General features: G+C 37.2%; 1 protein-coding gene across 1 annotated transcript in view; it reads left to right on the top strand.

Moving 5' to 3' along the window:
• CLSTN2 (calsyntenin 2) overlaps nt 1-12,873 on the top strand; it is a 221,769-nt gene that overhangs the window by 148,886 nt on the left and 60,010 nt on the right. Inside the window, exon 5 of the mRNA XM_065639801.1 lies at nt 9,970-10,155. Within this exon, the coding sequence (XP_065495873.1) occupies nt 9,970-10,155 (186 nt within the window). The remainder of the gene's footprint in view (nt 1-9,969; nt 10,156-12,873) is intronic.

The raw sequence follows: 12,873 nt of genomic DNA on the forward strand, positions 1-12,873 counted from the left end.
GTGAAATAAGAAAGAGTCACAAACCTTTAATCTACACAGTGTTTTCTGTAGCTCATTTATGGTACCATAATATTGTTTTTTCTTATTTCTGCTGCTTTTAGGAACAGGCTTCATAAAACCGAAGAAGTCACTGTCCTCCCTAGTGGAATAACAAATGGAAATATTAAACAATATACTGAAAGATGCAAGATAGCAGAAAGTTGAAAACAATTACTCCTGTACCAAGCTCTCTGGTGCTACATGGGAAGAAAATAAATAGGAGTTTAGCCTCAAAAAATGAAGGGTAGAATCACGTCCTCAAAAACTTAAAATATCTTTTGAGACTGCTAGAGGTCTGCTCCACTTTTGACAACTAAACCAAAAGTCAGGTTGTTCCCTTAAATGCAATTTATTTCAGGCAGGAAGCAGTTATTAAGGCATAAAACACAAAAGCTCCTCTAAACCAATCAGCTGCATACCCCAGTGAAGTATCAGGGGCCTCTGCCTTTTCCGAAACAAACAGGGAAGGTTGAATGTGTTTCTTGGGGAGAGAAGTATGTAGCAAAGACAACAATCCAAAAATTAAAAATCACTTTGTCTCCTTGACCAAATAGTACCTTTTTTTTTTTTCTGCCAAATTTAATATGGCCCTTGCATAAGCAATGCTCACTAATCTTCAGTTTAAGAGAAACTTCAGACTCTGATTAGAAAACAGGATTTCACAGCATCCAGCCTGAAGTGTTTTACTAATTTGAAAAGATTTCCTAACCTTATCTTCAAGTCGTATGAACCCATGTACTCACTTAGCTTAATTACCTGAGGGAGCAATATAAAGTAGAAGTTCCTTAAAAATTCATCTTAAAAAAAAAAAAAAAAAAATCCTTAAAAATTCAATTACTTTCCGCTTAGTGTTTGCTTAAAAATAGTTTTGAAATAAAAGCTTCTCTTTGTTTATTTACCTATTAGACTATACAAATATTTAATAAGTTAATGTATCAAAGATACTGCATGCTACTTCTTTTTTAAGGCGTGTGGGGCTCACTAAGGTGACCTAGAGCTTTGCTACCACAAAAAGGCGCATTCTTATCACCTCTTTAATGTCATTCAGAGGCCGCGTACAGGTCAGATCAGCTGAAACATAATCTTTCTTTTGTTCAGAGCAGGGCAGGACCTTCTCTTTTAGTAGCTGAGTGGTCTCAGATTACTTCTGAGTGAACATACTTCACAGATGCTATTTGCAGTAGATGCTGTGTGATTTTAGACTGGTATTCATGGGAGCTTTCTAATAAAATCCAATTACCGCAGAAAACCAAAACTATATTCGCTTTTGAGCTGTCAGTGCTTTTAACATAGAACAATATGATTACTAAAGCAATTGGGTATTTGGAGGAGGGTGGTCAAGTACAGAAACCTTGCTGGTGAAAATAATATTCCTGTTCTTCAGGAAGAATTTTAAAGGCCCAAATGTTTTCTGCAATAAATATAAATCACTTTCTGTTCTTCTTGGGCACATACCCAGCAGTTTTAAATGCAATGCTTGTGTTGTCTTGGCTATAAGATATTTACCCATATTTTTAAGAATGAAATTTATTGCCAAGCAAGGAGCCTTTATGCCAGTCTAGTCTTGGAGCTGCTGTGCCTGCATTAGCCATACATCCTTAAAACAAGGTAATCATAATATAATGCTTACATTCAGCTATTAACTTGAATGGCACCATTTTGGTAGAATACCCCGTTTAAATACCCATTTCAGATATTTGAAAATAAATTGAACATCTGAGTACTTTTAATTATCGAGCTCAAAGTTTGCATAAATTCATACTCATTTATGTTCTTGTATCAGCAACATTCTTTTGTTTGGCTACCAGACATATTTAGAGAATGCAGTCATACCTGATTCAATCTAAATTTTAAGATGTGCTCTCTCCTCAGCAAATTCTGTGTATGTATTACAGCTAAATACGTCTTTCCTGAACACTCCAGATAAGGTGTTTATTGCATTTCTTTTTACCATAGCCTCTTACTGGAAACACAGTTCTTTATATATTCCAAGACTACCTTTCTTTTGCCTGGCTATATCAGACTGGTGGCTCATGGACATGCTGTTATTGACTTAATGGAATCAGCTTTTTTCCAGGTGTCATTTTTCAGTGATGACTCACCAGCTTGCCGGGTCCCTGAGCATGTGCTGGCACTTGGGATCGCTACTACCAAGCAATATTTCTATAACACCAGTTCTCAAGGTCATCTTGTTTTGTACATGGGATATCCTCTTTCTGTATCGACTTCCAATGTAGAATTGCCTTCCAATTTTGTCACTAGCAGAAGTGATTAATGCAGTCCTGGCTTTGCACCAAGACCATTAATGGAAATATCAAATAACAATCCCAAGGCAGATTCACAAGGATCTTTACTAGTTCTTCCCTGTGTACCACATACTTTACCTTTTCAGAGTAACCCATTATTGCCCTTTCTTTAGGCATTTCTGTATTATGTTACAATTGAAATACTAAAGCCTGTCTTTTCCATCCTAACTCATGCAAGAAGACATTCATTTTAGACCTATTTAACTGGACTCTTATTTCCATATACCTCTGTGGAAGTTCACTCCTTTGTTCATCTTTCTGCATTTACAACTACAAAACTATCTTTCCTTTTTAAAATTTTCACTGCAAGGTCTCCATGAGCTTCACTGGGGCAATTATCATTTCATTGAGAAATTTCTTAACCTCTCAGATGCAGCTGATGGTTGGTGGTTCCATTGACATTTCCTCTGCTCAGAAGTTAAAGCACTACAGGATATCCAGTTAGGTTTGAAGCTTTTCTATTTTTTTTTTCCTCCACACATAAAATCTTCCACATATTCTTACACCATGGGCTTAAAAATGGCAGAGTTTCCACACAAGTTTTGATATCCTCAATTCAATTGAATTCAGTAACTAATGCTTCAGAGTCTTTTGGAATTTGAGAAGCTCTTTGCATGCTCCTTAGTAGAGAAATCCTTGGAACACCAGGATCCAAACAGTAGTCACAGCCCTTGGTCTCCAGGATAACTGGGAAGCTGCTTCTTCCTATAACAATATCTTTTTGCTAGTTTGTTCTTCTGAAAACATTACAAGTCTCTAACCACATCTAAATGTGATGTCAAGGAGTACCAAGAATAGGACTACTCCCAAAAGCAAGGCAAGCCAGGAGTCAAGTGTAGTAACAGCTGGCAGAGCCTTCATCACCAAGAGCCAACCTGTCACCCAGCTGACATGAGCAGATCAGACCCAGAGATGGGGACCAGGTTCAGCCAAGAGCCCAGATTGTCGGGCATGTTCATGGTGAGGAGGCAGGTCCCAGAAAGTTGATCCATAGATGAGAGTTAGGATTATGTCACTGAGCAGGTCCATAGTGATGAGGCCAGTCTGTCAAGCCTGGAAGCCAGTCCGTGGGTTGACTTCTGGATAAAGGGACCCTATGGCCAGAGCTGTGGCTGAGCTAGAGACCAACACCCCTACAGCATCATAGGTCAGGCCAGGACTGAAGTGCTGGGGCTGAGCTTAAATAGAGCTCCTGGCCCATGGGTGTGAATGGAGGCCCCAGGAGAGGCTTATAGAGGCTCATTAGTGCACTTGGGGTTCTGACATCCAGTTTGTTGCAGGAAATACCTATTACCATTCAAACGCAAACTCACAACAAATAATAGTTAAACCTATGCTGTTGTTTCCTATTTTTTAGATATTTTTGTTTTGCATAATTAGGCACCGTTAGGGCTTGGGGCTTTATCACCCGTTTGGATTATTCAGTGTCACTAGTTCGGGCACAGCTGCTGTTCCATTATGATGCACTAACTCCTGCAACAGCAGACTTTACCACCATCCTGCAGTAGTCCAAATTTCTGTTTCTATTTTTGTGGTTGTTTAAACTGTCAGCATACCATAGAAAGAAGAGGTGTATATGGATGTCTCTTTATGCTTATGAGATCTGTGTTCAAACTTCTTAGCAAACCATGGTGCCTCAGCTGGGCTTTGGAAGTTAGAGTCTTCTCTGTGCTATGGAGGGGCTTTAACTGGGTCAAACTTTCTGATTATCATTTCTTTAACAAATCACTCATCATATTTAACATGCTTAAATTTATACGTGGCATGAGATTCAGGAGTCCTGTCATTTGTATGTTAGTAGCTTGTAGATTAGGTGTCAAACCTAAAAAAATTTTATTAGTTTTCACAGAATCACAGAGTGGTTGGGGTTGGAAGGGACCTCTGGAGATCGTCTAGTCCAACCCACCTGCTAAAGCAGGTTCACCAGAGCAGATCGCACAGGAATGTACCCAGGTGGTTTGAATGTCTCCAGAGAAGGAGACTCCACAACCTCCAGAGCCTGTTCCAGGGCTCTGGCATTGTTTGTTTGTTTTTGTTATATGATTAATGGTGCTGGATGTGAAACAACCTTTTCTCCCTTAAAAATAAATGAACAGAACTTTAAATATTATTTTGCCATGTTGGTTAAAAATGTTCATATTTTATGTATATGTGCATACATATGTATGTATTTATATATATATATGTATGTGCATATGGATAGTGTATACATATATCTGTTAATTTAAAAATAGAGGAAAATATGTAATAAAAAATAATAATAAAAAATATCCTAAATGGTATTTATGTGTGTTAGCTGTGGTAGTTGCGTGTGTTATTAAACACGCAAAAAAAGCATGATTGTAGCTGACAGTTAAATCTTGTTTCATTTTTCGCATGATTTCTACCAAACTTCCCTAGCACAACACATCTGCTAGGAGTTGTGGCAACCATCGCAAAGCTCCACGTTTGGTTCCGAAGAGAAAAAGCATTTTTTTTCTGTCAGTAGTGACTGCTTGACCCTTTAAGGCTTAGCAAATTGTTTTTAGAAAATTATGGTCCGGGCAGCACACAGTGACATTGATGGATCCTGGAATTAGCATTCTGCTGGTGCTTACTGGCTGATTTGTGTCCAGTTAAGCAGGGGCATCCTCCTTTGTAAAATTATCTACTTAACAAATGGGAAACTGCTTAGACAACCTGAACAACCCCCTGGTTGAATAGTTCAGATTCTTCACAGACACAAAGGTATTTAAGAAACGGCTAGACATAAATGGCTACCAGTCTTTTTTCTAACTTTCCTCCTGAGATGACAAGACATAGCAGATGATACATTTTAAAATTAATGATATACTTTAAAATGAGAATAATAACATGAACTCAGTTTGGCTCACCTGTAATCTGTGTCAAGAAACAGCATTCAACATTTTTGAAAGGTCTGTTGCAAGGCTGAGATTTCCTTTTTTGCAAGTAAAAATTTTCTTTTCAGAAGTTTTGGGGAGGGTTAATCAGGAAATGGGGGAGCAGAACAGATAGATTGCTTTGTGTGTCTTGGGGTTTGGTTTGGTTTTGTTTTATTTTCCAGATGGGAAAGTGGGAAATTAAAGCCCTTTGATTCCTTTGATTCTTTTTTTTCTTTCTTTTTTTTTTTTTTTTAGATTGGCATAATTTAAAAGCCCATAGAGAGAATGCTGCCCAAGAGAACATATGCAGGAACTGTTACCCTGTGTCTGTTTTGCTAAAAATACCCGGTATCTTTAATTCAAAGTAGAAATGCAAGTACCAAAGCATGTACATTTTGGAGATGTCTTATGGCCATTGATCTTTTGCCTCTGGAGAATGCTGAACTGTACAGCAGGTTATTTATTGAGGTGGCTGCAATGTATGATATTCTGGAAATGTGCACTTTCCAGTAAATACTTGGTGTTGAAAGAAAATTGTTGTTCTGTGAGGACAGTGCACTGCTCTTCTGATATCACTGGTCAGCATCTAGTGCTGTCTGATTGCTGCTTTTAAGATACAGGGAGTTTCATAAATCATGAAAACACATGTATTTTTTGTGAAACTACAGAGATATTTCTGATCTTGTTTGAAATGCTTTGTGTATACTGATATTTTTATTTATTTTAGATTGTTTCATTTTTTCAAATTAATAGAGAGGAAAATGTTTAATAAAAAATATTTTGGCAAAGCTGTGAAGTGTATAAGTATAAAAAAAATTAAAATAAGCAGAATAGCCTTTAGCAAATATCCAGCCTCCATAGATAGGACAGATGTGAAGATGCTGTAGAGGAAACAGATCTACCAATTACATTGCTCTGGGAACTTTATGTTCCAGTTATTATGTAGAGATGCTGCAGGGACCCACTAATAGCACTACATAAATTTTGTCTTACATTTAGCTGCCAGGATGCACATCCTCACTCCAGCATGAAAGAAGGTTTTCATTTCACTGGCATAGTACGCGTTGTGTTAAAATGTCTTTAATTTTAATTACCTTGTCATGACTTTTAATGTCATGAGGTGGAATTTAAGTTCCAAGCCACACAGGTGTAGGAGGAGACATGAATCAGGTCATACCTCCTCTGCACATGTGCCATATTCCTTCAAGGGAAAATCAGATTAAATCATTCTTAGTGTCAAAAAGCATTAGAAATTAATGAAAATATATCAATAAAACATGTATCACAAGGAAAAAGAGTCATTTACAAAACTGTTAAGTGTAGAGATCAAGGAAAGTCATTACATTATCTTTCTGTTAAAAGAAAAATTTATTTAGTACATTGGGATTTACTTTTAAAGGTTCAAACTGCCACCGAAGTTTGATTCATTTTGATCTTGCAATAGTTTGAGCACCTCAGAGATTGAGATCCAAGTTGACATAGTTGTTTTATAATTGATGACACCTGAACCACAAATTTGACATCATGATATTTACACTCTGATGTTGTTATGTTGTAAGCCTAATCCAGCTGGACCTGTCTTGTATTGTCTGGAAGAGCTTTATACCACAAGTGGCAAGCAAAAGCCTGTTGAATAAAAAAAATCCAAACAAAAGCTGTCTTCTGCAGTGCTAAGCAGGGCTAGTTTTATTCAAGCTTTTCCTGTGGGATTAGTATTTCCCTGCTATTGGGGTGGCAGAGTTTACTTTTCTCGGTCTGCACTGTAATGTGCTGATATCGCGTGTCAGTTTGTGGCAAAGGAGGAACCATGTGGCTGGAGTTTATCTAATCCAGTGCAACCTACCAGTGCAGGTGGGATTGTCTGTCTTTTGACTGCTCGCAGAGCTCTAGACATGAGTCAGATACAGATAAATATTTTAAAAGATACAGTTTTTAAATATCTGCAGGGGACCAAGGTACAAATACACTAGTACAAGTCTAGTTGATGTTTTACAATTTAAAGCTGAGATAAATGCAGGTGATTTAGACTGATCAGCGTTTATGATCTCTGGGTACAAATTACCATTTTTGCCAAGTTGAAGGGTAATACTCTGAAATGAAACACCTCTTCCCATCCAAGGGACATTCATGTGGCAGAAACAGAGGTCTCACATTATTCTTCCTTGGCATTTTATATAGTGTGGTTTTTATAAGACATTCTTCATATAACCGGAGGTGACCGTGCAGTTGCAGATATTTTACAGTTAATAATTCAGTCACATCTCACATACACTAATGAGTATCTTGCACGAGTGCCAGTTAATTTGATATAGCTGAGAAATGAAAATGCGGCTGAAACCTGAAAGCTGCTGAGATAGTCAGAAGTATTTCAGGTACTTAAGAGACTCTCTTTATTTTTCCTTCCAGGTAGAGGAATATAATGTTTTAACTGGTGAATAAGATACTATAAATATCAATAATTCATATATTACTAACATGTATACAAAACAGCAAATTATTTTATTTTTACCTGAAGTACCTGAAATAATTTGCTGCTCTTGTTTGATTGGAAAAATGTTATCCTTAAGTTTCTGGAATGGATAGGGAACAGAAATCTGTTGTTATAATGATGTACCTTATATGGTACTTGAAATTCTAAGGGAACTGTTTAAGTCGACAGTTGCAGACAAATTATGCAATCCTGCAGATCAAATCTAACTAAATATGGAATGAAGTAGCTGAATATTATTAACTGAAAATTACCACTAAAATAGCAACTCAGCTGACGTGTGCACAGGCAATAAAGTAGTCATAGTTGTCCTTTAGTCAGTGATGCGCAAGTCTGAAATATTTTAGTAAAAATAGATACTAAACATACTTTCAGAATGCTCCATGAAGTCTCAGCTTCCTCTTGAGAACAAAATGCTACACGATTATCATTGGGATTAAAAGTTATGAAGAAAATCTGAGAATTTTGAAATGCAGACCAGTGACTGCCAGCATCCTGTCTCCTTTGTCTGGAATCTGGACTAATGATTGCTCTACGTTTCAAACTGTTTGCTTCAGATTTTCTTGTAAATTTTTAATCCAGTTTAAGATTGTGGGAGAGTGCACCTTTTTTCAAGCTTTCTGAAAATGAGGTCTGTTGAAAAACCAAACTCCTTCACCTGCTGAATTCATATATATATTTATTACTTCTCCTTCCACTGCTATTTAGAAAGAATGTCTCTGTCCATTTGCTTTAAAAGATTTCATTGAGTGACCTAGCATTTTTCCATTTCTGGAGTACTCTCTTACCTAGGACTAAAAAAAGGCGGCGACACTGCAGCTGTGTATGTAAGAATATTTCTTTTGACAAATGTTACAGATACACAGATGCAGACATTAGGTAGCAGAGTTGAATGGGTTTATGACTTCAAAATAATTAACGATTTGCACCTCTGTATTAATGTGGAATTCTTATTTATGTTGTGTGGTAATTTGGCTGGAGTTGGTTAAAATGTATGAGAAAGACATGAACGTGTTAGAGCAGGTCCAGAGTAGGCCACAAAAATGGCCAAAGGGCTGGAGCCCCTCTCCTCTGAGGACAGGCTGGGAGAGCTGGGGCTGTTCAGCCTGGAGGAGAGAAGGCTCTGGGGAAACCTTACTGTGGCCTTTCAGTACTTACAATGGGCTTATAAGAAAGACAGAGAGAAACTTTTTACTGAGGCCTGTAGTGACAGAAGTAGCAGTTTTAAAGTGAAAGAGGGTATATTTAAATTAGACTTAAAGAATGAATTATTTACTACAAGGACAGCGAGATTCTGGAACAGTTGTCCAGAAAAGGTGTGGTTGTCTCATCCCTGGAAGTCTTCAAGGTCAGATTGGATGGGGCTTTGAGCAACCCCTTCTAGTGAAAGGTGTCCCTGCCTATGGCAGAGGGGTTGGACTAAGTGATCTTTGAAGATTCCTTCCAAACCAAAACATTCTATGAAAATATGGACTATAAAGATAGCTGAAATACACGTTTTTCATTAATGCTGCTTACTTGAGTTTTCTCTGAAGCAGGTTGCAAACATCATAATTAATTTGATTTAAACATGAAATGCTTCAGTTGAGAAGCATAGTGGTACGTATGGCATGTCCAGGTGGCTGCCTAGGGCAGGTGATAGTTCAAATGTTGTGGGCTGTGAGACATCTGCATAAACAAAACCACAGATGAGTAAGATCGGGCTGACAGTATGAGTAGTCCTTTCAGCTATAACTTTCTGTCATTAATACTTTACAAAATTAGTAAGACAACTGAAGACAAGAAATGGCACTACAGATGTGTTATATTAGCCTTTGGTCACAGTCCAGTGAGACTGATGTATATAGCCTGATCTTTGGAGATATTTGTTCTGTATCACGAAACGGTGAAATGTGACCCAATTCAGTGCAGCTGACAACCTCATCCCTGTAGAGCAAGCTTGTAGTCTGCCACAGGGACACCAACACTGGAGATCCAGACTGACACCAATTAGCACTTCTTGTCAGGATATGTATATATCATGTGCTTGTGTGACTCTAGCAGAAGTCATATCAGTTAATTTAGCCTGACACTCTTTTACAAAGAGGGGCAAAACCCAATTTTTGAGGACAATAATTTCTTGATGGAAAGTTCAAACTTTTGGGTTTGTCTTAGTGACCTTTCAGAACAATATGTCATTTAAAATTTTATAAATCCCTTCCGTTTTGTAATCACTCTTGGATCTTTTTGTTATTTGTTTGTTTGTTTTTTCTAGACTGGAACAAACGGATTCAATACAAGCCTGGTTCTGGCAGCATACCTTTGTTTCCCAGCATTCATCTAGAAACATGTGATGGACCAGTTTCCTCAATACATACAACCATTGAATTACAGACCAATTACATTGGAAAGGGCTGTGATCGTGAAACATACTCAGAAAAATCTCTGCAGAAATTATGCGGTATGGATATCACTTTCAGTTAATATAATACAATTTTTCCAGATAAAACACCAGTTCCTTGTCACCTTTAAGCATGCACTGCGTGGATTTACTCAACTGGTTCATTTTGAATCATAGCAATGAAAATGAAAGGAGTGGTTATAGTTGACTGGTGCTCCATTCTTCGCCATTTGTTTTCACTATTTTCATAAATTCTCCCTACTTTAACTTTTTTCTCTCCTGTTCACCTTCCCTTCTCTGTATTCTCTCTTCTATATTCTCTCTTTCCTTATTTCACCTCTTTCTCACTTTTTCTTCCCTCTGCTACTGATCTGGTGTGACAGTATAGTGAGATCTCAGGTATAGATCTGCCATCACAGGAAGATCAAAGGATTTGATGAGAATTGAGTCTCCATCTTGTGCTTCAGTCTTCCTGACTCAGCTCTCTGTTCCTCTCCTAAGAACTGTGCCAGAGTAAAAACAAACAAAATTTAAAGGAACATTTGGGGCAATTGTTTGAGAAAAAATATTTAAGAAACATAAATTTCAGAAAATAGGTATCCTGGTAGAGAAAGGTTTCCTAGTTTGTTTTTTTTTTCACTTTTCCTGCCTTTTGATAACTTGGTCTAAAAGATACAAATTCATTTTGAAAGGTAAATTAAATACTTGAGGACACTGCTGTATTTTCATGACTTCAAGATTCTGTGTGTGGCAAAGCAAAAGCCACATATCTTTTGCCTTTTGAGATCTGCTCTCTCTCTTCTTCCTCTGAAGTTGTCTCATTTTAGAGTCTTCATCAGAAGCCCTGATGGTGTGGAACATTGATTCTCATCTCCAAAACATCTCTTTACCTGGCTCCTGTCGGAGCTATAGTAGAAAATGTACTATTTTTTTTTCCATTTAAATGCGCGGATTTTCGTTTGTGGCGCTCTGCTGTATGGCTTACATTTCCTTTGATAACCACACAACAGGGTTGCAGATATGTTAAGATCAATACTCTAACCTTTAAGAAATAATTTGTTAAATGAAAACTTTCAGCCAGTGTTAGTAAATGATTAAATCTGGAGAGCCAGTTCCCAGGGAAAAGTAGTTTGCAGTTACAATTACCAATTACTTGTGCAAATTGAGAAACTGACGTAAAGGTGAGTGGGAGTAGTAGCATTCTCATAAAATCTGAACATTTTCAACCTGAAAATTGCTTAGTTGAGATTAGAGAAGCAATCATAATTTTAATCCTGTGTCTTTATCTGACTGAGTGGAGTCTTAGAAAAGCAGGAGAAAACCCATCGGCCAACAGTATGTGTTTTCATCATGTTAATGACATTACAAATGAGAGGTTGAGCAAGGGTTTGTGACCTATTGGAGTCTTGATTTCATAAAATATTAGCATTGTAATAAAAATAAATACGTTATAGCTAAAGTCAAGTGCTTTTGCCTCCTCTAAGAACCTGTATTGGCAGCAAAAAGAACATTGCTTTATGCCTGTTACAGACCTGAACTGCAAATGGCACAATCATTCAGAGGAGATCGCTACGTACAAGATCTAAACCACTAAATGATCACCTTGACATAAAACACTAATAGCAACTGTAGCCAACAATATTATCAGTTGAAGTGTAGCACAGAAAATAGATACCTTCTGCTGGTTTAAAATTCTTTAGTTGAAGGTTGTGCAAAGGGGTTCAGTTCACAAAGTGTGGCTTGACTGCCTTACCTGTTGACACAGAAGCAGTAGAAAAGAGAATTTCAGGTCTTTTTTCTTCTTCTCCTGAATAAAATAGATGTTCCTCAATACTAGTCTAATCTTAACCTGTCATCTGCACCATGTGTAGGCCTAAACTGGTGAAAAGCAGAATGATCAAAAACATTTCAGCAAGTCTGCCAATGCCATTGTAGTAGTTGCAGGCAGCCTTTGAACAGGTGGACGGATGTACTGTCTATAACGTAACTGCTGAACTTCCAGTTTTTACTCAGCAGATCTGTCAAGGAACAGAATAGAAAGCACTTGAGAAAACAGATAGAATGTAAAAAGTATATGTAAATGGGGGTAAAAATTGTCACTGCTGAAAGAACATTTTTTTTTGTCCAAGGTTTCCATATTTTATAGAGAAGAATAGATAAGGTAGAAACTTGTAATAGGACCTCGATAAAAAGGTTGTGAATGAAGATGAACTTTACATCAGAATTGCATCTGGACTAGCTTACACTTTGGTATTTAGTATTTGTTACCATCCTTAACATAGAGCGAACTCTTATGAATGCAAGTTTAATTATTTCTGGAAATCAGTTTTCTCCAGAAATTACCTTATTCTATCTAATGGTTGAATAAATTATTTGAAAAGGAAGAAAACTCTGATTTTTTTCTACCAGAAAAGCATTGTGCAATTGCAGAGAGTGCAGAACTGAGCGGTCACAGACATTCATCTGTGCCATATAAAATGCAAGATTCTTTATAATTAAGGGCCCAGTTTATAAATCCTGTGCTCATTCCTTCACTTATCTGTTTTGAAATCTAGAGAATTCAGATGCTAAGGACAGTGCATTAATTTTTTTTTTATATGACTGATGGCTTAGGTCTGCCTTTCAATAACCCGATGATTTGTACTCACTTTGGCAGTCAAGTGGGCAGTTTAGATTATTAAATTACACTTCAGTCATTTTAAAGTCAAGGAACTATTAGTGTTGTGCCTCAAAGCATTTTAGTAAGCATTTTTTTTCACCTTGTCATCCAACAATAAT

Source organism: Caloenas nicobarica, chromosome 8 (genome assembly GCF_036013445.1).
Source record: "Caloenas nicobarica isolate bCalNic1 chromosome 8, bCalNic1.hap1, whole genome shotgun sequence".
Lineage (NCBI taxonomy): Eukaryota > Metazoa > Chordata > Aves > Columbiformes > Columbidae > Caloenas > Caloenas nicobarica.